Raw genomic sequence first — 23,424 nt, 5'->3', positions numbered from 1 at the left:
CCCTGGCGATATCTCAGGGACATTCCCGGGCCCCTTCCACGGGGACATCCCTGGCGATATCTCAGAGACATTCCCGGGCCCCTTCCCACGGGGACATCTCAGAGACATTCCGGGGTCCGTTCCCACGGGGACATCTCAGAGACATTCCCGGGTCCGTTCCCACGGGGACATCCCTGGCGATATCTCAGGGACATTCCCGGGCCCCTTCCACGGGGACATCCCTGGCGATATCTCAGAGACATTCCGGGGTCCGTTCCCACGGGGACATCCCTGGGGACATCCCTGGGGACAATCCCAGGGACATTCCCGGGTTCCCACGGGGACATCCCTGGGGACAATCCCAGGGACACTCCCGGGTTCCCACGGGGACATCCCGCGGGAGCGCGCCCCGCGCACGCGCCCTGGGGAGGGGGGCAGGCCGGACGGGGCGGGAGCGCGCCCCGCGCACGCGCGCTGGGGGCGGGGCTCCCGCCATGTCGCAGCGGGCCGGGGACCGCGACCGCGACCGGGAGCTGCAGTGGTCGGCCCGCAGGATGGGCACCTCGCTGCTGCTGCAGCTGTCGGCGCACGAGCGGGAGCTCGACCTGGTGTGCCTCGACCACAGCTACGCCAAGCCCTGGAGCGCGCACCCCGACGCCAGCGCCGCCCGGCCCGCCCGGCTCCTCTTCCTCACGCCGCGGAGGCACCTCGGCAGCGCCCCGTGAGAGCCCCGAGCGGCGGGGGGGACGGCGGGGGCTCGGAGGGGGAAACTGGGGGGTCCTGTGGGGCTCGGAGGGGGCTGTGAGGGGAAAGGAGGGGGTCCTGTGGGGCTGAGGGGGCTCTGAGGGGAAAGGAGGGGGTCCTGTGGGGCTGTGAGGGGAAAGGAGGGGGTCCTGTGGGGCTGAGGGGGTCCTGTGGGGCTGAGGGGTCCTGTGGGGCTTAGGGGACTGTGTGGGGAAAGGAGCAGGTCCTGTGGGGCTGTGAGGGGGCCTTGTGTAGCTGAAGGGGGAATTGAGGGGGTCCTGTGGGGCTGAGGGGCCTTAGGGGAAAGGAGGGGGTCTTGTGGGGTTGTGAGGGGAAAGGAGGGGGTCTTGTGGGGTTGTGAGGGGAAAGGAGGGGGTCTTGTGAGGCTGAGGGAGAAATTTGGGGTTTCCTGTAGGGCTGAAGGGATTTAAGGTGAAAGGAAGAGCTCCTGTGGGGCTGGGGGTGGTCATAAGGGCGAGTGGGGGAGTTGTGAGGGGAAACTGGGTACTGGGGGGGCTTCTGATGAGTTAGGGGGGTGGTGAGGAGTCTCGGTTTGGGGTGACCAGAGGTCTCGGTTTGGGGTGTCCAGAGGGGTCCAGGTGCCATGGTTTGGGGGTCCAGGGGCTGTCGTTTGTGGGTTCCAGCAGTCTCAGTTTGGGGCTCCATGGGATCCCCGTTTTGGGGCTCTAGTTTTGATGGATCAGGATGCTTGGTTTGGGGCTTCAGGGAGATGGCTTTGGGGGTGCAGGATAGGTTTGGTTTGGGGGCCCAGAGGTCTCAGTTTGGGGTGTCCAAGGTGCTTGGTTTGGTGCTCCAGGGGCCGCCAGTTGGTGGCCCAGGAGTACCGAGGTCCCTGGGTCAATCCTGCCCTGTGTATCCCTGGGACCACTGCCCAAACCCTCTGGAACCCCAAACCCCTGGAACCCCCTGGAGCCCCAAACCCCCTGAAACCCCCCAGAACCCCAAACCCCCTGAAACCCCCTGGAGCTCCAAACCCCCTGAAACCCCCTGGAGCTCCAAACCCCCCGGAACCCCAAAACCCCTGGAGCTCCAAACCCCCTGAAACCCCCCAGAACCCCAAACCCCCTGAAACCCCCTGGAGCCCCAAACCCCCTGAAACCCCAAACCTCCTGAAACCCCAAATCCCCCTCGAGCTCCAAACCCCCCAGAACCCCAAACCCCGTGGAACCCCAAACCTCCCTGGAGCTCCAAACCCCCTGAAACCCCCTGGAGCCCCAAACCCCCTGGAGCCCCAAACCCCCTGGAGCTCCAAACCCCCTGAAACCCCAAACCCCCTGAAACCCCAAACCCCCTGAAACCCCCTGGAGCCCCAAACCCCCTGGAGCCCCAAACCCCCTGGAACCCCAAACCTCCCTGGAGCTCCAAACCCCCTGAAACCCCAAACCTCCTGAAACCCCCTGGAACCCCAAACCCCCTGGAGCTCCAACCCCCCCGAATGTCCCACCCGTGCCCTGACCCCCATGTGGGTGGCAGGGAGGCCGATGTCCCCATCGACGTGGAGACGGTGACGCCCACGCCGGTGCCGCTGTACGACAACCAGAAGGCTCGGAGCGTGATGAACGAGTGCGAGCGGCACGTCATGTTCGCCCGCACCGACGCCGACGCGCCGCCGCCGCCCGACGACTGGGAGGAGCACGTCAACAGGTGGGCATGGGAGTGTGGGAATGGGAATATGGACTGGGAATGGCAGGGGATATGGGCTAGGAATGGGAATATGGGCTGGGAATGGGAATATGGGCCGAGAGTGGGAATATCGGCTGGGAATGGCAGGGGATACATTCTAGGAATGGGAATATGGGCTGAGAATGGGAACATGGGCTGGGAGTGGCAGGGGATATGAGCTGGGAATGTGGGCTGGGAATGGCAGGGGATACAGTCAGGGAATGAGAATGTGGGCTGGGAATGGGAGTATGGGCTGGGAATTCCAGAGAAAGGGGATCCAAGCTGGGAATTCCAGGGAATGGGGGTCTAGGCTGGGAATTCCAGGGAATGGGAGTCCAGGCTGGGAATTCCAGGGAATGGGAGTCCAGGCTAGCGGAGCACATCAAGAAGTGGGGTGGCAATTCCAGGGCAGAGGAAGCAGGGATGGTTTGGTGTTTCCCTGGGTGACCTGGGTGTCTGTCCCCACAGGACGGGCTGGACCATGGCCCAGAACAAGCTGTTCAACAAGATCCACAAAGCGCTGCAGTCCGACAGGCTGGCCCGCCTGGCCAACGAAGGGGTGAGAGGGGCTGGGCTCCAGCCTGGCCACAAAACCTGGGCTGCTCAGCAGGGGAATGTGGCCCTGCGGTGGCCTTGAGGGCTCCCCAAGCTCCCCTGAGCTGTGGGTTTTATGGGATTATAGAATGTCCTGGGCTGGAAGGACGCATGTGGATCATCAGGGCAGCCCCTGGGAGCCCTGCACAGACACCCCAAAATCCAAAGGCTGCTGGAGCTCCGGCAGCCTCAGGGCTGTGCCCATTCCCTGGGCAGTGCCCACACCCTCTGGGGCAGAACCTTTCCCAGAATCCAGCCTGAGCCTGCCCTGGCCCAGCTCCAGCCATTCCCTGGGTCCTGTCGCTGTCCCAGGGATCAGAGCTTCCCTTGGAAGGTTTGGGTTGCTCTGAGGGCTCCCCTCAAACAGCTGTTGTCCTCACTCCAGATGTTTGGGCAGCCCATGCTGGCATTTCCCTGGGGATAGGGCTGCAGTGCCATGCTCCATCTTCCTTCTCCTGAACTGTTGTTTGGGAATTCCTGCTTGCAGGCCTGCAACGAGCCCGTGCTGAGGAGGATCGCCGTGGATAAATGCGCCCGCAGGGTGCGCCAGGCCCTGGCCAGCGTCAACTGGGACACCAAACTCATCCAGTGGCTCCACACCACGCTGGTGGAGACCCTGAGCCTGCCCGTGCTGGCTGCGTACCTGGATGCCCTGCAGACCCTGAAGGGAAAGGTGACGAAAGCAGGGGAGGCCTGGCTGTCACAGCCGGCAGAGGGAGAGGCTGGAATTGTTGTCCCGTGGTTTGGGTGCGGTTTCTCAGTGCCCCCTGGCCTGTGCTTGCAGATCCCCGCGCTGATCGACAGGATGCTGCTCTCCTCCACGGCCAAGACGGGAGCAGCAGGGGCTGAGGCGCTGTCCCTGCTGCTCAAGAGACCCTGGGACCCAGCAGTGGGTGTCCTGTCCCATAATAAACCAGTGAGTGCCCCGGGGGTGTGGGGTCCCATGGCAGCTTCAGTCTTCCCGTGATCTGCCCCTGTCCCCTCCCTGGGCTCTTCTGCCCCTGATTTAGACCTGCTCTGTGAATGGAAGGGACTCACCAGGATCATCAATGCAATCCCCAAGACACCCCAAATCCCACCCTGAGCGTCCCTGGGAGCCCTGCACAGACACCCCAAAATCCCAAGGCTCCTGGAGCTCCGGCAGCCTCAGGGCTGTGCCCATTCCCTGGGCAGTGCCCACACCCTCTGGGGCGGAACCTTTCCCAAAACCCAGCCTGAGCCTGCCCTGGCCCAGCTCCAGCCATTCCCTGGGTCCTGTCCCAGGGATCAGAGGCTGGAGCTGTCCCTCAGACAGGACAGCTTCTGTTGGAGAAATTCTCCTGGGTGTCCTGAGGGAGCTTTGGCTTGGGAACACAGTTTACGAGCTGTGCAAGATCCTTCCCTCTTCCCTGTGGGGCAGGGAGGCCTTTCCTGGGAGCAGTGCTGTCCCTGACCCGGCTGCTGTTGGACCTTGCAGAGCAAACTGCCCGGATCCCCCCTGATCCTCATCGCCTCCTCCGGCCCCGCCAACTCCCTGTTCCCCACGTCCCGGCGGCACCGCTTCTGGCAGTCCCAGCTCTCCTGCCTGGGAAAGGTCTGTGGGGTTCCTCTGTGGGGCTGGATCTGTGGGGTTCCTCTGTGGGGCTGGATCTGTGGGGCCGGCTCTGTGGGGTTCCTCTGTGGGGCCGGATCTGTGGGGTTCCTCTGTGGTGCCGGCTCTGTGGGGTTCCTCTGCGGTGCTGGATCTGTGGGGCTGCTCTGTGGGACTGGATCTGTGGGGTTCCCAACACTGTCCCCAGCCCTGCTGGCTGTCCCTGCTGTCCCCAGCCCTGCTGGCCGTCCCTGCTCTCCCCAGCCCTGCTGGCCGTCCCTGATGTCCCCTTTCCCTGCAGGTGATCCCCATCTCCACGTCCCTGCTGAACAACGGCAGCGGGGTGGGGGTGCTGCAGTGCCTGGAGCACATGATCGGCGCCGTCAGGGGCAAGGTGGCCGAGGTGAGGGACAGCAGGAGGTCCCCTTGTGCCCGGGGGAGCTGTCCCACCCTGGGCATCGTCCCCGTGTCTGTCCCGGTGTCTCCAGCTTCGTTTTGTGTCCCACAGATCCACAACCACTTCTCTCACAAGCAGATCATCCTGATCGGGTGGAACACGGGTGCCTTGGTGGCCTGTCACGTGAGTGTCCCAGTGCTCTGTGTCTTTGGGGGCACAGGAGGGGTGAGGGTCTCTTAGGGCAGGTCCAGAGGAGGCCACGGAGCTGCTCCAGGGCTGGAGCCTCTGGAGCTGGGCTGGGAGAGCTGGGAATGTTCCCCTGGAGAAGGGAAAGATCCAGGGAGAGCTTCCAGCACATTCCAGGCCCTGAAGGGGCTCCAGGAGAGCTGAAAAGGGACTGGGGACAGGGGATGGAGGGACAGGACACAGAGAATGGCTTCCCACTGGGAAAGGGGAGATTTAAGTAGGATATTGGGTAGGAATTCCTGGCTGGGAGGGTGGGGAGGGGCTGGGCTGGAATTCCCAGAGGAGCTGTGGCTGGAAGTGTCCCAGGCCAGGCTGGAGCAGCCTGGGACAGTGGAAGGTCCAGGCATGGCAGGGATGGGATGGGATGGGCTCCAAGGTCCTTCCCAAACCATTCCAGGGTTCTGTGATTCTCCCAGAGCCCCTTGGCAGCCTCGGCTCAGAGCTGGATTTCAATGACTCCTGGGGTTCTCTTTGTCCCTGTGCTCATCCCAGGGCCTGGCTTTGACCTCTGTATCGTGGGCCCTTTGCAATTTGAGTCATTTAATCACTGTGTTAATTACCAAGGTGTTGCTATTGAGGTCTTTCTGTGCCTGGCACAGCAGCCTTCATTCCTGGGATGTGCTGTGCCCTGGGAATGCTGACTGCTCTCTCCCTGCCCAGGTTTCTGTGATGGAATATGTCACTGCTGTTGTGTGCCTTGGCTTCCCACTGCTCACCGTGGACGGCCCCAGAGGGGTAAGGACCAGATGGGGCTGCTTAAGGAGCTCTGCTTGTCTTTAAACCTCCCTGGGTTGTTCTGTGGAATGATTCTTGGATAACTGGCTGAGTTTTTGGGGGAATGTGGGTGTGACTGTTGTTTGGAGGAGCTGTTGCTCTCAGAGGAGGGGCTGTGGCAGCCCTGATGGGATTCTTGATCCATGGCTGGTGTGAGGAGTGCTCTTGGCTTGTCTCTGCTGTGGTGGGGTTTTGGAGCTCCTTCCAGGGGGCCTGGATCCATCATTATCCCTGTCCCGTGTCCCTCACTATCCCTGTCCCGTGTCCCTCACTATCCCTGTCCCGTGTCCCTCACTATCCCTGTCCCGTGTCCCTCACTATCCCTGTCCCGTGTCCCTCCTTATCCCTGTCCCGTGTCCCTCCTTATCCCTGTCCCGTGTCCCTCACTATCTCTGTCCCGGCTCCCTCATCCCTGTCCTGTATCCCTCATTTTCTGTGTCATTTCCACGGAGCCCAGATTTGTCCCTTCTGGGTGTGACTGGACAGGGCCTGCTGATGGCCACAGCCAGGCTGGGAAGTGGCTCCTTCCAGGGGCAGTGGAATTCCATTGGAAAGGCATCTCCTGCTCCATTTCCTGGAGCACGCTGCAGCTCAAGCAGAGTTTCCCTCTGGCCTCAGTGGATCCCGGCGGGCCTCACCCCTGGGAGCTCCTCAGCCCCATCCTGGGCTGCAGCTCCATCCCTGCCCTGTTGCAGGACGTGGATGATCCCCTCCTGGAGATGAAGACCCCGGTGCTCTTCGTCATCGGGCAGAACTCCCTGCAGTGCAACGTGGAAGCCATGGAGGATTTCCGGGAGAAGATCCGGGCGGACAACAGCTTGGTGGTGGTGGGAGGAGCAGATGACAACCTCAGGTGAGCTCTGCCAGCTGGCTCCCTCCTCCTGGGAACTCTGAGCAGCACCTGAGCCTGCTGGGGGTGCCAGCCCCAAATCTGGTGCAGGAACAAGGTGGGAATTGCATGGAAATACTCCAGGCTTGTGTGTTGGGAATAACTGCAGGAAAAACCTGCATGGGAATGGGCCTGACCTAGGGCTGGGCCTGGTTTAGGGCTGGGCTTGGTTTCTGGCTGCAGCCAGCAGCACAGAGGAGGTTTTGGAGCATCACAGGAGTCAGGAATCTCTAGCAGTGAAAATCCATAAAGGAGAGGAAAGAGAAACCTTGAACTGACACTGGGTGTGGAGGCAGAGCTCTGAAATGTCAGGTTGGCTTTGCAGAATGCTTTGGGGAGGTGCAAAAAGGATCTTTGTCTTGATCAGGTGAAGAATGGTGGGAGTGTGCTCATGGAAGAGTGTGGATTTCCACCTGTTTTGGTTCTTTTTTTCCCCCAGGATAAGCAAAGCCAAAAAGAAGTCAGAAGGCCTGACCCAGAGCATGGTGGACAGGTGCATCCAGGTATCCACAGGGATCAGGAAAAGGAAGGAGTCTGTGCTGGAGTGTCCCAGGTTACAGCAGGGATGGGCTGGATTGGAGGGAATCTTCTCCTGAGGGGGGTTTGGAAGGGAGGTGTGAGATCCCTGGGGGTGCCCCTTAACCTGAGCAGTTTCCTGAGTGTCCCAACACACCTGCTTGGGGGCGCAGCAGCATTTTGGGAGGAGCCATTGTGATTTTTCCCCACAAGTCCTAAATCAATGCTTTGTGAGCTTCCCTGAGGAATCTACATTCTCTCTGTGAGGTTTTGAGGATTTCCTGCAGAGTACCAACCCCACAGAGCCTTGCCCGTGTATCCCCTTGGGAATGCTTCATTCCCTTGCTTCGAGCTGTGCAGATCCATTGCTCAGACACCTGCTGAGCACTGAATCCTGCTGTTTCTCCCAAAATTCCCAGGATGAGATTGCAGACTTCCTGACAGGGGTGCTGACCCGGGCCGAGAGCCACTCGGGCTCCGAGCCGCGCGACCTGGACGCTGAGAGGAAGAAGAAGCCCCGTGAGTGCAGCAGGAGGGATCTGTCCTTCGAGCTGCCCGAGAGGAGCAGCAGACCCACCTCCCCTGCAGCCAAAGTGCCAGCCTCGCCCTCCGGCTCCGAGGTGGGGGCTCTGCCCAGCCTAACTCCAGCTGGGGGTGTGCAAACTGGGGGTTGTGTGCCGCCAGAATCTCCCAAATCTGTGCTGGGTGTTGGGAGAGGGAGGTGAGAGGGTACCCAGGGGGATGTGGCCTCAGGGGAGGCTTAGGTGAGAGATTTTGGAAAATTAAATCTCCCAAATCTGTGCTGAGTGTTGGGAGAGGGTAGCCGGGGGGATGTGGCCTCAGGGGAGGCTTAGGTGAGAGATTTGGGACAATTGTCTCATGGGAAGGGTTGCAAGGCTTTGGAACAGGCTGGTGGAGTCACCACCCCTGGGATGTTCAAAACACAGCAGGATGTGGCACTGGGGGGCAGGGGTTGCTGGTGACCCTGCTGTTGATCCTGAAGGTCTTTCCAGCCTTAAAAATCCCAGGATTCTCGCGGTGAGGGCAGTGAGTGCTCAGGGGCAGGGCTGCCCCAGGCAGGCGTGGGCTGAGTGTCCGTCTGTCCCTGCAGGACCTGTCCAGCGTGTCCAGCAGCCCCACGTCCAGCCCCAAGACCAAGGTGGCCGCCCTGGCCCTGCCCAAGGCCAGCCAGGTGGGCCCCACGCAGCTGCAGAGGAGGCAGGTGCCCAGGCCAGACGCTGTCCTGACCCACAAGCAGGCACAAGGTAACTCCCTGCAGCTCCCCCACCCTTCCAGCAGCTGCACTTTTGGGGTTTCTTTCTCTCTAGGTTTTCCTTTTCCCTGTGCTGTGTTGAATTTCAGGCTCCCTGTGGCAGCTTTCTCTGCAGCTCAGCGCCTGTCACTGCTTTGGGGGGTTGGAAATGGTGTTTCTGCAGCTTGGGGAGCCTTGCTGCTGTTGGGACTGGGAAGGATTCTCTCTCTGGCTGACCAAACCCCCTGGAGCCGTGCTCTGATCCTTTTGGGACACCCTGGGCTGGTGTCTCCTTCAGGGCTGCCTGGGGACACCCTGAAGGTGCTCAGGAGATGGTTGAGGCTGTTGAGTTGACGTGGAAACTGTGAGATTTGGGGAATTCCAGAACTATCCTGTGGAAAAGCTGCTGTGGAGAAGGAACCAGCTTGAGCTGTGGGGTTTTGTGTCCTGTTAGAGGCTGGTTAAAAACCTTCAGTCTTTGGGTGAACCTGGGGACTTCAGGGACTGCTTTTGTGGCTGAAGATCCCTCCTGGCAAATCCCAGCAGCACCTGGGGATGGCTCTGCATCCTCCCTCCTCTCCTTGCTGTGCTCGGGACAGACCTGGACAGGCTGGTGGGTGTCCCCTGCAGCAGTGACCCTGCAGGTCCCTCAGTGCCACCTGCAGTGACCCTGCAGGTCCCTGAGTGCCACCTGCAGCAGTGACCCTGCAGGTCCCTCAGTGCCACCTGCAGTGACCCTGCAGGTCCCTGAGTGCCACCTGCAGCAGTGACCCTGCAGGTCCCTCAGTGCCACCTGCAGTGACCCTGCAGGTCCCTGAGTGCCACCTGCAGTGACCCTGCACACCCATCCTGGCTCAGGGATGGGCTCCAGGGGGAGCTGGAGCCTGGATCTGCCTTCATTCCTCAGCCTGAAGGGTTGTGCTCCTGTGGTGGAGCTGTGTCCTGGTGCCTGGTTTTGTTGGGAATGCTGTGGTGATTCCCAGTGCCTGGTTTTGTCAGGAGTGCTGTGGTGATTCAGGAATGCTGTGGTGATTCAGGAGTGCTGTGGTGATTCCTGCTGCCTGGTTCTGTCAGGAATGCTGGGGTTAATTCCCAGTGCCTGGTTCTGTTGGAAACGCTGTCGTTATTCCCAATGCCTGCTCTGGGGGATGGAGGGGCCCAGGCTGTGCCAGGACATTGTGCCACCCTCAGTGCCCATGGCTGTGGGGTCAGCAGAGGGAGCAGAGTGCAGACCCGAGGCCCTGGGAGGCTGCAGGTGTCACTGGAGCTGTGGCTGTCACTTCTCCTGTGGGGTGGCCCCAGGGCTGGGCTGCCCCTGGGCACCCTGAGTGTTCTCCTGAGCCTGGCACTGCCCCCACTGCTGCTTTTGGGGCTTCCTTTCTTCTCCAGGCTGATTGAAACATCCCTTGTTCCCTGGAGCTCCTGTGAGCCTCCCCTGTGCCACCAGGGCAGGACACACCTGCAGGGGACACCCCTGCAGGGGACACACCTCAGGAGAGCCTGGCCCCAGCCTGGCCTGCCTGCTTGTGCCATCAGGGGCTAATTAAGAGCTCTGGGTTCATTAGTGCTGCCTCGGCTGTGAGACAGGACCTGGGTGGAGCCTCTGACTGGGGAATGGGATGGGGACACAGAGGGACACAGCTGGGTCCCTGGGGACACAAGGACACAGCTGGGTCCCAGGGGACACAAGGACACAGCTGGGTCCCAGGGGGACACGGATGGACACCTGGTGCCTGTGCATGTGCCACTGGCTCCTGCCTGGCTGCTGGCCCTGGGGCCTGCAGGGCTCTCCTGGGTGCTCTGGATGCCCCTTGGGAATGTTGGGAATTCTCAGCATTCCAGCCTGGGCCGGGGGGCTGTACCCCAGTGGTGGCAGATGTGGCTTGGCAGCTGTGTCTGGGGACTGCACTTGTGGCTCCTCTGTGCTTTTTGGGGTCGCCCTGGCCTCGGGGAGCTTGTGTTTGGGGCAGGGAGCTCTCAGCTGTGGGGTTTCTGCCCCCATCCCTTGCAGTGTGGGGTTTTGGGGCTTGGCTTTGCTGCAGCTCCTCCTCTGCTTTGCTTGGTGCCTCTCAGAGCCTGCCTAGCTCCAGGAGGGGAGCTGGGGGATCCTGTGCCTGTGCTGGAGCTGAGCTCTGCCCCTCTGTCCCTGCAGGCCCTCACCTCGTCCCCTCAGCTGGCCAGCAGCGCTGCTGGAGGGGCTGACCCCAGGATTTTGGGGTGAAAATGGCCCCGTGGAGCTGTGGCAGCCGTGCAGAGCCAGGGCAGCCCTGGCACCCGCCCAGCTCTGGGGTCTCAGGGGTTCCTGAGCACGGCAGCTGGGCAGGCTGGCACCAGGGAGCTGTGGGCACGCTCCCCTCTGGGCACTCCAGAAGCCCCTTCTGTGTCCCCCAGTTCCTGTGGCCCCCGAGCACTCGGAGGGGGCTGACAGAGATGATGTGAGAGTGCAGCTGAAGAGGCAGCAGAGCCCCAGCCCGACCCCGTGCACCAAAGCCTCCAAACGAGCCAAAATCAAGGTGACCATTGTCTCCCACGGAGATGCCACGGGCCCCGGAGCAGCCCTCAGCACCCAGGCTGAAAGTGAGTTGGCACCTGGCTGTGGCACCTGGCAGGGCCTGGTGGGGAGGGAGCCCTGGCTTCCTTAGCCCTGGCTTCCTCGGCCCTGGCTTCCTCAGTCCTGGCTTCCTTAATCCCGCCTTCCTCAGCCCTGGCTTTTTCCTCAGCCCTGCTTTTTGGAGGATTTAGCTGCAGGGAAAGGTGGAGACACGCAGTGTGAGTGGCTGGAGGGGCTTGGCAGGAGCCATTTTTCCACGGGCTTGGAATTCTGCACTCCTGAGAAACAGCCTGGAGCTGGGAGGGGATCCTGCACCTCCCTCTGGTCAGGCACCTTCCTCTGGAGGCCTGGAGCTGCTGCTGGGGCAGGGTGGACACTGGTGCTGCTTGGGAGCAGGATGGATGCTGGTCCTGGTAGGAGCAGGGTGGATACTGGTGCTACTGGGAGCAGGGTTCTGGTGCTGCTGGTGCTGCTGGGAGCAGGGTTCTGAGCAGGGTTCTGGTGCTGCTGGTGTGCTGGACCCCTCTCTCCACATTCCTCCTGCCTGGACCCCGCTGCTGCCTGAGGGATCCTGCTGAAGTTGCTCCCTCTGGAAGAGTTCTGTGCCCTCCAGATTCCCCACCCAGCCGAGCTCTGCTGGTCCCCCTGGGGCTGGAGTGTGCCAGGCACCCCTGGGGTTCCCATCCCAGCAAATCCCAGCTCCCATCCTGCCTCTGCACCTGGACAATGCCCAGAGGAGCTGGTGGGCTCCATCCTCCTGCCACAAGACACAAATCCACTTCCTTCTGGAAGGTTTCACTTGATCTTCCGGCAGCTTTGAAAACCTCTGCTTTCCAGAAGCAGTTTTCTAAATTATTATTTTTAATTTTCCAAACTTTACTTCTTTCCACAGAAAGGAAATGAGTTGCAGAAGTAAACATGAACCCAAACGAGAATTGCCTCTGTGCCAGGAGGAATGCACGAGGAAGGAATGCAGTTGTATCCCCCAGTGCTGCAATAAACAAATTCCGTGACCTGTCGCATCCCTGTGTATTTTGTAAAGTGTCTTGAAGCAAGAATCCTTACAAAATCACCCAGATCCCAGCAATCCATCCAAGGAACAGGAGGGGATTAGTGGAGAGAACCTTCAGGAGAGAGATTTGCATTTGATGGCAGGGGCCTGAGGTTCCTTAGGGATTTCAGGAGGTGATTCCCTCCCTCCTGGCTCTGGAATCCCACATTTTGTGTGCTCTAACTGGATTTTGCTCCTCCCAGTCTGGGATTCCTGCAGAAGATGCCCTGGGAGCTGGATGGGTGTTTGGAAAAAGGGGGATCCCTTGTGGGGACAGGAGCTGAGCGTTCTCCTCTTTGTTTTGCAGTTGTCTCCGGGAAGCCGCTGCCCCTGGGCCAGGCCGTGCCCAGCACCAAGGAGCTCTCAGGGCTGCTCTCCACCCCCAAGTGAGTGGGAATTTGGGGATTTGGGGGCTCTTTCCCTCCTGCACGTGGAACTTTGCTCCCCGCTGGAGTTTTCTGGCATGGGGGAGGCTCTGGGGCTCCTGGAAACTCCAGTGGAGTGGAGGGGCTGTGGCTGTGGCTGCTGTGATTTCCCAGCCTCAGGTTTGCTTCTCTCTGTCTTTGTGGTGGCTTTGGCAGAAATTCTGTGTTTAATCCTTCCCTTCTGGCACCTTTGCAATAAAAAGAACATTTTTGTTGCAAAGACAGGGTAAAGGAGCCTCAAATCAGCTCATAAAGGGTGTGAACTGTGCACTGTTGTAAATCTCACACTGACACTTTTTTTCATCCTAAAATGGAAACATTTTCAGGCTTTGGGGAACTGGGCTCTGACTGATCCCATTCCCAGAGGAGCCAGGGAGGTGTTGGACAGGGCTCAGAGTGACCTGGGACAGGGGAGGTGTCCCTGCTGGTGGCCCTGGGTGGCTTTAAGGCCCTTTCCAACCCAAAGCATCCCAGGATTCTGTAATAGGAGAGGAAGAAGAGCTGGTTTTAAAGAAATAAATAAAATGATTTTATTTATAAAATTAAATTTTATATTTTAAATAAATCAGAAGTGGGGTTTAGGCAGGGACAGGGTGACCTGGGAGGTGCACACAGCCACCAAGCTCTCCCAGTCTGAAAATCCTTGCATTTGGCTGCTGCCCTGGAAGCTTCTCCTGGAACTGATGATTTTTAGGGTTTTTCCCAGCCCAGCTCGGCTCCCTCAGCCCTGGGGAAGTGCCAGCTCTGTGTCCCAGCCCTCACCGCGGTCTCTCCCTTCCCTTCTAGGCTGAGCTCAAGCGCGGAGGCCTCGCTGAGCCCGGCTCAGATCCCCAGCAGCTCCACCCCCAGCGCCTTCCACGCCCTGCAGAGCCGGCTGGTGGCCAGCAGCGGCCACGGCCTGCCTGCCCCGCCGGCCCCGGGCCTGCCAGGTACCGGGGACAGCTCCCTCAGCCCTGGGCATGGTGGCACGTGTGTGTCACACAGCAGAACCCCAAATCCTGCTGTGCCACACAGCCCGCTCTGTGCCCGCAGCAGGGAACGGAGCTGGGCAGGGGGTGGGTGGGATCTGGGCAAGGGTCTGTGCCCAGAGGGGAGGAGGTTTGGGGTGGGATTTGGGCAAGGGTCTGTGCCCAGAGAGGAGGAGGTTTGGGTGGGATCTGGGCAAGGGTCTGTGCCCAGAGGGGAGGAGGTTTGGGTGGGATCTGGGCAAGGGTCTGTGCCCAGAGAGGAGGAGGTTTGGGGTGGATTTTAGGAAAGGTTCTGCTCCAGAGGGTGTGGGCACTGCCCAGGGAATGGGCACAGCCCCGAGGCTGCCAGAGCTCCAGGAGCCTTTGGATTTTGGGGTGTCTGTGCAGGGTTCCAGGGTGGGATTTTGGAGTGTCTGTGCAGGGTCCCAGGGGGGGATTTTGGGGTGTCTGTGCAGGGTCTCAGGTGGGATTTTGGGTTGTCTGTGCAGGGTTCCAGGGTGGGATTTTGGAGTGTCTGTGCAGGGTCCCAGGGGGGGATTTTGGGGTGTCCCAGGGCTGGATTGGATGATCCCAGTGGGTCCCTTCCTGCTCAGGACATTCCCAGATCCCATAAAGGAGCTGTGGGAGGGTCCCCAGTGCCCTCAGGTTGGAGAACAGCTCTGCAGCCCCAGAATTTGGTGCTGGTGACCCCTCCCAGGCTGACCTTGTCCTTGCCGGGGTTTTCAGGAGCAGCCTCTGCCAGCAGCCTGCTCCAGGGGCTGAGCTTCAGCCTGCAGGACATGGGCACCAAGGCCTCCAGCCTGGCCCCCAGCGCGGCCGCCGCCGGCTCACCTGTGCAGGTGAGCAGCCCCTGGAGACCCCACGGGGCAGGGGGGGCTCTGGGGGGCACAGGGAGCCTGGTGGGAGAGCAGGGCTGCTCCTCAAAGGGCTCTGTGAGGAGCCGTGTCTGTGCAGGCAGCCCCAGACTGCTGCGCTGGGAGGGATCAGTGGGAAAAGCCACCCTGGCACCTCCCAGGGTCCCTCTTTGAATCACTCAGAGTTCCAGGAGGGATCAGTGATGATTCCCTGGGAAAAGCCACCCTGGCACCTCCCAGGGTCCCTCTTTGTCCCCCTCAGAGTTCCAGGAGGGATCAGTGATAATTCCCTGGGAAAAGCCACCCTGGCACCTCCCAGGGTCCCTCTTTGAATCACTCAGAGTTCCAGGAGGGAACAGTGAGGAAGCCAGAGCTCAGCGCTGCCCTCTCTTGCTGAGCTCGGCTTAGCCCGGCCCTGCAGGAGCTCAGGCTGCCCTGTCCTTGCTGAGCTCGGCTTAGCCCGGCCCTGCAGGGCTGCCCTGTCCTTGCTGAGCTCGGCTTAGCCCGGCCTTGCAGGAGCTCAGGCTGCCCTGTCCTTGCTGAGCTCGGCTCAGCCGGCCCCGCAGGAGCTCAGCGCTGCCCTGTCCTAGCAGAGCTCGGCTTAGCCGGCCCTGCAGGGCTGCCCTGTCCTTGCTGAGCTCGGCTCAGCCGGCCCCGCAGGAGCTCAGGCCGCCCTCTCTTGCAGAGCTCGGCGCTGAAGGCCCCGGGGGCGCTGCAGAGCCTGGCTGCCATCAGCGCCGAGCCCGCCCTGGTGCGCACCATCCCCGTGGCCACCTCGCTGGCCCTGGGCGCCTCGGCCAGCGGCAAGCCCACGGCCATCCACCAGCTGCTGAGCAACGGGGGGCTGGCCAAGCTGGCCAGCAGCCTGCCCGGGCTGGCCCACATCTCCAACCAGGCTGCAGGTGAGCAGCAGGGAGGGAGGCAGGGAGGTGCTGCTGGCTCCTGGAGCTTTTTTCCCCAAGCTCCTCCTGCTCTGCGGGCTGGTGCTTCCCAAGAGGCCCCTCTGAGCCCAGTTTGGAGGTGGCCTCCACCATCCCTGGGTCTCAGGGACATTTCCGTGTGCTCTGCAGGCCTCAAGGCCCCGGCCACCATCACGGTGACACTGCGGGGACAGCCCGGCCGCGTGGGCACCCTGAGCCAGGCAGGGCTGGGCACAGCTCAGCCCCAGCTGGAGGAGCAGCCCCAGGGCCCTCAGGTAAGGGGGACACCCCTCCTTGCTCACCTGGGCAGCTCCTGCCCTGCCAGGTGTGGCTGTTCCATGGCTGGGGTGTGAGGAAGGGGTGACAGGAGCCAGGGCATTGTCATTGTGTCACTGTGTCTGTCCAGCTTTGATTGTCCTTGATCCCATGGAATTGTGGGATGGTTTGGGCTGGAAGGGACCTCAAATCCCACCCAGTGCCCCTTTGGGCTCCAAGGGACCTCAAATCCCACCAGTGCCACCCCCACCACGGCAGGGACACCTCCCACTGTGCCAGGCTGGTTTGGCTCCTGCTGCCCCAGACCTGACCCTGCATCTGTCGTGTCCAGGAGTTTCCAGGCAGAGTCTTGGCTAAATCTCAGGATTTTGGGATTTTCTTCCCTTGACTTCCCTGGGTTTCTTGCACTCACTGAGCTCAGAGCTTGCAGCCCAGAGCTGGTGCCCCTCAGGTAGTGGGGAAAGGTCTGAAATTCCGTGTCAGAGGCAGCTTTGGTGCTTTTCAGTGCCCCTCGGAGCTGCTGTGCTGCCCTTGGTGTCCCTGTCCCCTTGGTGTCCCTGTCCCCCCCAGGAGCAGGGCTGGACCTGGTCTCCAGGCTGAGGCCATCCAGCAAGGGGTTAATTTTTTGCTTACAACTCTGAGTTGTGTGTTCAAGGCAGGGCTCAACCCGTGCCAGGGCTGCTCCAGAGCAAACTGAAAGCAGCTCTGACAGGAAATGAGGTTTGTTCCTAATTTTAGCCCTGACATCAGCGGGGTTACGTAACCTTCCCCAAAGGCCTGGGCACAGCCAGAGCTGAGGTTCCCTTGCAGCCCCAGCTCAGGGCTCTGCAGCAAGCTGGGGTTTCAGTTTGGGGCTGAGCTGTGCTTCGGGGTGGGCACTTCCCTCTCCTTCCCCCTGGATCTGGAGCTGGATCTGGGTGCTGGATCTGGAGCTGTGCCAGTTTGGGTGCCCTGGCAGTGGAGCTGTGCCAGTTTGGGTGCTCTGGGCATGGAGCTGTGCCAGTTTGGGTGCTCTGGGCATGGAACTGTGCCAGTTTGGGTGCTCTGGGCATGGAGCTGTGCCAGTTTGGGTGCTCTGGGCATGGAGCTGTGCCAGTTTGGGCGTTGTGCTTGCCCTGCCTGGGCTGTGCCAGTGCTGGGGATGAACCAGGCTCGGGGGGGGGCAGTTGTGCAGCCCAGGGTGGGCACGATGTCCCCAGAGCACTGACCCTGTCCCCTTGTCCACAGTGAGCACACGGAGCCCCGTGGTGTGGGAGGCCAGGCTGGCAGCCCTGGCCTGCTGTGGCATTGCTGAGGCTGCCCCGTGCCAGCCTGGGCACCCCAAGGTGGCACCTCCAGGACACTGCGGGGACATGCTGGGGACACTGTGGGGCTGGCCAGCAGCAGCCACGCTGGCCTGGGGGCCGTGGGGACCCCCAGAACTCCTGGGGGGTGGGAAAGGGGAGGTGTTTTTCTGGGTTTGTCGTTGTTTAATAAAAAAACTCCTTTTTTAAAATATTTTTTTAAATTTGGTTGTGCTTTTGGATTGAGTTTGTGGCTGTGGCCACTCCAGGGGTGGCTTTTGTTGGGGGTGGGTTTTGTGAACAGTGAAGGGATGGAGGGACAGAGCAGGGGATGATCCACACTGGGCAGCTCTCTGAAATAATCAGGGAATTCTGGAATCTCCTGAGCAGCAAGGGACCCACTGGGATCATCAACCCAGCCCCTGGCCCTGCCCAGACACCCCAAAATCTGAGCTTGGGCAGCCTCAGGGCCGTGCCCAGCACCCTCTGAGGAAGAACCTTTCCCAAAATCCAGTTTATTCCCAATTTCTGTCCCCAAACTTGGCCTTCCCATGGATTCTGTGGCCCTTCCACACTGACTCACAGCTCCTGCTCCCCCTGAAGCTGTCACAGCCCTGGGGACAAGGAGGTGCCACCGTCCCTGTGCCCTGCCCGCTGTCCCTGCAGGGGCAGAGCGAGGCCTGGAGCTCCCACAGAGCCTTGGCGTGGTCTGGAACGGCTCCAGTGGAGCTGCTGGGGGCAAAAAGCACCTGGAGGGGAAAAGCACCTGGAGGCAAAAAGGATCTGGGCAGCACAAAGGATTCTGGAGGCAAAAAGGGACCAGAAGACAAAAAGGACCTGGAGAGGCAAAAAGGGACCTGGTGGCAAAAAGGACCAGAAGACAAAAAGGACCTGGAGAGGCAAAAAGGGACCTGGTGGCAAAAAGGACCTGAAGGCAAAAAAGGACCTGAAGCCAAAAAGGACCTGGAGGCACAAAGGACCCGGAGCTGCTGCTGGGCTGGTTCCCACCTGGACTCGTGGCTGCTCCATGGACATTCCCCCAAAAGTGAGGTGGAAAAGCTCCTCCTTCCCTCCCCACAGACGAGTTCTCAGCCCCACGGCTCTGGCTTCAGGGAGAGGCTCCCCCGAGCCCTGCCCTGATCCCAGGACAGCCCAGCCTGCCAGCTGGGGAGCAGCCAGGCACGTTTGTTCCCTTTCCAGCCCCGACGGAGTGACCCAAACCCCAAATCCGGGAACAGCCATCCCCTGGCACGAACAGACACCTCCAGCAGCGCCGTTGCTCCCTTTTTTATAGATTTCTGTGTGCATATATAGAAAACAGAGAGAACCCTGCCCGTGCCATGAGCAGCCCTGAGCGGGGCGATCCGAACGGCCCAGCCTGGGCTGTCCCCGGGCTGTCCCCGGGCTGTCCCCTCGCTGTCCTCGGGCTGTCCCCGCGCTGTCCCCGCCGTGCCAGCGCTAGGGCCGGCCGTGGTGCGGGAAGGCCGGGGCGTGCGGGGAGCCGCAGGAGCGCTGCCCGTGCCACGGAGCCGCCGGGAACAGCCGCGGCGAGCTGCCCAAGGAGCCGGGCAAGCGGCCGGCGCCCGGGGCCACCACCAAGGGGCTGGGGAAGGCCGGGATCACCAGCGGGCTCCCGGAGAGCGCCGGGGCCAGCGGCACGCCCGGGGGTCGCAGGTGCTCCAGGGGGCTCCCGAGGCCGCCCGGGAAGCGCAGCGAGGCTCCCGTGAAAGCGTCCGGCGGCAGCGGCGCGGTGAAAGCCGGGGCGGCCACCACGGCCTTGGGTTTGGCCAGCACTCGGTGGCCCCCGGGCGAGCGGCTCCGCCTGTCCCTGCCCTCCTTGGCCGAGGGGGACGCGGCGCGTGTCTGGGCACTGGGGCGGAAGGGCTCCTCGTCCTCCTCATCCTCATCATCATCATCTTCCTCCTCCTCCTGGTGGCCGGCGGGGCCGAAGGTGGCCCCGGGGGGCACCCAGCAGCCCTGGACGGCGGCGGCCCGGCGGCTCCGCAGCTCCGCGGGCTGCTCGGGCTCCTCGGGCCGCGCCGGGAAGGCGCAGGGCGGCTCCAAAAAATCCTTCAGGTTGGAGAAGTACCCCCAGAGCGGGGCACAGCCGCCGGGCTGCGGGCCCTCGCTGCGGTACGCGTGGAAGTAGCCGGTGAAGACGGCGGGGGCCGCGCTCCCGTCCTGCGGGCAGCCCGGGCCGTCTCTGCCCGCCGGGGATGCACTGTGAGCCGGGCCCGCCTCGCTCGCCACGCTCGGAGCTCTGTCCGGAGCTCCGCACGGCTCCGGGCTCCTCTGCTCCGCCGGCCCGGGCGGCGCGGGGCCGCTGTGGCTCGGTGGCCGGCGGCTCTCGGGGCAGCGGCGCTTGTGGCAGTGCAGGGACTCGGCCTCGCTCACCTGCGCCAGCAGCTTCTTCTTGGCCAGCGGGGACATGATGGGGTGGTTCCCGCTGGAGTAGAAGCTGGAGAAGAGGCGCTTGTAGGTCTCGCTGTGGCTCCTGCAGGGGCTGGGACAGCTCCCCGCGGGGCTGGGCGCCGGCGCGGCCGGGCTGCAGCGTCCGTCCGTGCCCCGGCCCCGCTCCGCCGCCTCCTCCGTCCGCGCCCGCTCCGGAGCCGCCTGCGAGCCGAGGGCCGGGCTGTGGGTGCCGCACCCCGGCCGGGGTCCCGGCCGCCACCCCCGCTCTCCCTCCCGGGCCATCCCTCCCCCGGTGCCGCTCCCGTGCCCCCGAGGGGCCGCGCACCTGCTCGCGGCCCTTCTCCTTCCGGGCCCGCTTGCTCCTGTCGTCCTTGGAGACCTTGTACTGCCGGCGGGGCTTGCTGGGGGGCAGCGGTTTGTCCTCCTCGCCCTTGAGGTGCCGCACGTAGGGAAGGACGAGCCTGCGGGGCGAGCGGGGAGCGCGGTCAGCGCCGCGCCGGGGGAAACTGAGGCACGCGGCGGGGCCGCGCTCGGCCCGGCCCGGCCCGGCCCCACCTCTCGTAGTGGCGCCGGGTGCAGGTGGCCGCGCTGGTGCTGCCGGGGCTGCCCCCGAGCTCGTCGTAGACGTTCTTCCAGAGCCGGCGGCCTGTCACCTGCGGCGGGACAGAGGGACAGAGGCAGGGGTGAGCCCGGGCACCCCGGGGACATCGGGGCACCCTGGGGACACCCTGGAACCCAGGGGACACCCCAGCACCTGTGGGACACCCTGGTGTCCAGCCCTGATGTCCAGGGGACATCTGGGCATGTAGGGGACACTGGGATGCCCAAGGGACACCCTGGCACCCAGGGGACACTGAGGTGCCCAGGGGACACTGGGGTGCCCGGGGGACATCCTGGTGCCCAGGGGACACTGAGGTGCCCAGGGGACATCCTGGTGCCCAGGGGACACCCTGGCACCCAGGGGACATCCTGGCACCCAGGGGACACTGGGGTGCCCGGGGGACTCCCCGGCCAGCACTCACCAGCTCGTAGGCTCCCAGCTTTTCCACGGCTTTGTAGATCTTCCAGAGGTTAACTGGGAACAGTTAAAGGGGAGATGCTGAGGGTCCTGAGCAGGCCACCCCTGTCCCTGTCCCTGTCCCTGTCCCCGGGCTGGGGACATACTCTGCTTGAAGCCGAGGTGCGGGATCCTCTCGATGGGCGTGTGCCGCTCCTTCATGAACTTGTAGAGGCTGACGAGGAAAGCCTCCTCCTCCTCCTTCTCCTTCTGCTTGTCCTCCTCCTCCTTGTCCTTGTCCCCACCTTGTCCCGCCGCCTCGTCCCTCTCGGCGCCATCCCCGGCCCCCGGCGCGTCCTGCGGGACACGGGGCTGAGTTCTGGGGGAGCTGCGGCCGCTCCTCCCGGGCCCCCCGTTCTCTGCAGCCGGGAGAGCTCCGGGCCCGGTCCCGGGGAGCTCCGGGGAGCAGCGGACCCCTTCCCCGGGGAGCTCCGGGCCCGTTCCCCGCAGCCCCGGGCCCGTTCCCCGCAGCCCCGGGCCCGCGGCCAAGTTGGTCAGAGCGCTGGAAGCGGGCGAGAACGCGAGGAGCGGCTTCCAGGAAAACAGACGCGCAGAAATTCCGAAATTCAGCCCCCCCCCCCGCGCCGCCGCCTTTCTCAGCTAAAAATGTTCCTCGTTTGTTTGTTCTACATTTTCCGGAGTTATAAAACTTGTTGCTATTTTTGGGCAAAGAAGCTGCTCGGCTCCCAAGTCCGTCCTTTTCTATTTTTTTCAGTCTTTTCTTTTTTCTTTTTTTTTTTTGTTCTTTCTATTCATTTAACGGCTTGTGACAGACACCGGATTTTAGCGGCTGAAAGAGTTCAAAGCTTTCTCTTTTTTTCTTTTCTTTTTTTGGGTTGCTTTTTTTTTCTTTTTGTGTGTGTGTGTGAAATAAAAAGCTGCTGGGGGGAGGGAAAAGCTCCAGCGCCACAAACCCCAAACCCCTTTTCCTCACGAGGATAAAAAACAATTACAAACCGATCCTGTTCCCACGGGCCCGCTCACCTCTCCCCCCAAAAATGCCATTTTGGGTCCCCTCGCCCCCCACCCAGAGCTGGAATTCCTCATTTCTCTGCCTCATCCTCGCTTCCACCGGCGCCCAAAGCGCTGCTCGCCCTCCTCCCTCCCTCCCGCGAATTTCGGGGCGCTCAGCACCCCAAACCCCCCCCGGGGGGCACTCACGGCGGGGCTGGGGGGGTCGCGGGGGTCTCCTCGCGGCTCCTGGTTCGTCTCCATGGGGGAATCGCCGCCGGCGCGTTCGGGACGGGACCTGGCCGGGGGAACGGGCAGGGTGAGACCCCGGCTTTCTGCTGCTCCCCCACCATGACGGGGCCATCGCGGGGATTTGGGGGCGCCCGCCGGGCACCGGGACCGGCCCGAGGCTGCTCCGCCCGTGCCGCCCCCGTTCCGGGCCCGCCGCCCCCGAATCCCCCCCGGTTTTTGAGGGAAAACCCCGCGAAAGCGGCGAAAAGCGGCGGTGCGGACCTGGGGGCGGCGCGGGGCGGGCAGAGGGGGTGCCGGGGGTCCCCGGGTGCTCCCCGCGCCCCCCGGTCCCGCCCGAGCCCCGCCGGTGCCCCCCGGGCCCGCCGCGCTCACCGGCCACGCCCGCGCCACGTGACCGCGGGCCGCGCCCGAGGGGCGGGGCCGACACGCCTCCCGCGCTTCTCATTGGCTGGCGGCAACACGCCCCTTCTCCCATTGGGCAGTCGCGCCGTCTGTCCCCGCCCCCCCGCGAGAGGCACGCTGGGAGCTGTAGTCCTGAAGCGGCAGCGCGCACGGCGGGGGGTGAGCGCACCTGAGCGCAGGTGAGCGCGGGGGCTCTGTGCGCATGTGCGGGGCACGGGGGCGCCAGGGGCGTGCAGGTACAGGTGTCACACACAGGTACCGGTGTCACACACAGGTGTGCAGTTACAGTGTCCCACACACCTGTGTGTGCAGGTACAGGTGTAAAACACAGGTACAGGTGCCACACACACACACACACAGAAGTACAGGTGCCACACACAGGTGTGTGGCTACACTGTCACACACAGGTACAGGTGTCCCACACACAGGTAGAGGTGTCACACACAGGTACAGGTGTCACACACAGGTACAGGTGTCACACACAGGTACAGGTGTCACACACACGTACAGGTGTCCCCCACGCCCCTGTGTGTGCCGGTCCCGGTGCCGGTGTCCCCGTGTCCCGCCCCCGCGGCCCCGGTTCGGTTCCCGGCACCGCTGCCGCGGTTTCCTCCTTTCCCGAGCGCAGGAAGCCGCCGCGGCTTTGGGGCAAAACGCGGCCGGTTCGGGGCTGAACGACACCCCCGAGCCGGCACCGCGCTCTAATTACACCCGTAATGAGCTAACAGCAGTCATTACCGCAGCGCTAATTCCGGGCTCTGTCCGAACTCCTCCCGAACCCGCCCCGCTCCTCGGCCCCGGGGCCGCCGCTCCCCCCGGGGCACCCAAACCCGGCCGGTTTAGGCCCAAACCGGGGGGGCCGGAGCGTCACGGCCCGGAACGGCGCGGGAGCGCTGCCAGGCGTGACGGGGGCTGAGTAACGGGCTGGAGTCATCCTGCCCTCCCCATCCCGGGCCGGCCAAACCCCCCCGACACCCCCGGGGGCATTCCGGGGCTCCGGGACCCCCGCGGCATTCCGGGGCTCCCGGCCGGTCCCGCTCGGGACGCGCGGCTCGGGGCGGGCCCCGCGCCCCCCCGGCCCCCCGGGACCCCCGGACTCACCGGCGGAGGCTCGGGCCGGGCTCCGGAGCGCGGCGCGGGTGTCGGAGCGGGACCGAGCCCGGGATGAGTCAGCCCCGCTCGGGGAAGTGGCGTGTGCGAGCCGCAGCCATTGACTCCTTCCTTCCCGGAACGGACGCGTTTCGGGGCTTCTCCCCCCGCGCCCCGAATGACTGGGCCGGACTTTCCCGGCCCCCGAGCGCCGCCGGCCGCGGCGGAGCCGCCCCGAGGGCGGGCACACGCGGGATGCTCCGCGTCCCGCTCCCCGCCGGGGCTCCCC

At 63.1% G+C, this 23,424-nt stretch overlaps 2 protein-coding genes across 4 annotated transcripts; one reads left to right on the top strand and one right to left on the bottom strand.

Moving 5' to 3' along the window:
- Positions 1–436: 436 nt before the first annotated feature.
- On the top strand, positions 437–17,180 carry KANSL3 (KAT8 regulatory NSL complex subunit 3). 2 transcript variants are annotated; one of them, XM_064400412.1, is made up of 20 exons: positions 437–700; positions 2,218–2,388; positions 2,875–2,965; positions 3,488–3,673; positions 3,785–3,916; positions 4,457–4,573; positions 4,872–4,973; positions 5,079–5,150; positions 5,874–5,948; positions 6,683–6,840; positions 7,316–7,379; positions 7,812–8,012; positions 8,504–8,657; positions 11,036–11,221; positions 12,554–12,632; positions 13,458–13,600; positions 14,366–14,478; positions 15,179–15,395; positions 15,564–15,688; positions 16,917–17,180. In XM_064400412.1, exons 1-20 carry the CDS (start codon positions 474–476, stop codon positions 16,917–16,919), a joined length of 2,616 nt encoding a protein of 871 aa, XP_064256482.1. In that variant the 5' UTR covers positions 437–473; the 3' UTR covers positions 16,920–17,180. The 2 variants fall into 2 exon arrangements, with proteins under 2 accessions (XP_064256482.1, XP_064256481.1); XM_064400411.1 differs by lacking the exon at positions 11,036–11,221 and having other exon boundaries at positions 16,917–17,176.
- A 1,064-nt stretch (positions 17,181–18,244) lies between these two features.
- Positions 18,245–23,332, bottom strand: ARID5A (AT-rich interaction domain 5A). Of its 2 annotated transcripts, none has more exons than XM_064400414.1 (7): positions 23,148–23,332; positions 21,603–21,690; positions 20,549–20,738; positions 20,407–20,459; positions 19,940–20,037; positions 19,710–19,845; positions 18,245–19,585 (listed from the first exon to the last, which is right to left on the bottom strand). In XM_064400414.1, the coding sequence occupies exons 2-7, from the start codon at positions 21,654–21,656 to the stop codon at positions 18,431–18,433; spliced, it is 1,686 nt and encodes a 561-aa protein (XP_064256484.1). In that variant the 5' UTR covers positions 21,657–21,690; positions 23,148–23,332; the 3' UTR covers positions 18,245–18,430. The 2 variants fall into 2 exon arrangements, with proteins under 2 accessions (XP_064256484.1, XP_064256483.1); XM_064400413.1 differs by lacking the exon at positions 23,148–23,332 and adding an exon at positions 21,906–22,046.
- Positions 23,333–23,424: the final 92 nt, after the last annotated feature.

Source organism: Passer domesticus, chromosome 28 (genome assembly GCF_036417665.1).
Source record: "Passer domesticus isolate bPasDom1 chromosome 28, bPasDom1.hap1, whole genome shotgun sequence".
NCBI lineage: Eukaryota > Metazoa > Chordata > Aves > Passeriformes > Passeridae > Passer > Passer domesticus.
Note: the sequence above shows the minus strand (reverse complement) of the source record. Positions and strands in the feature narration are given on the sequence as shown.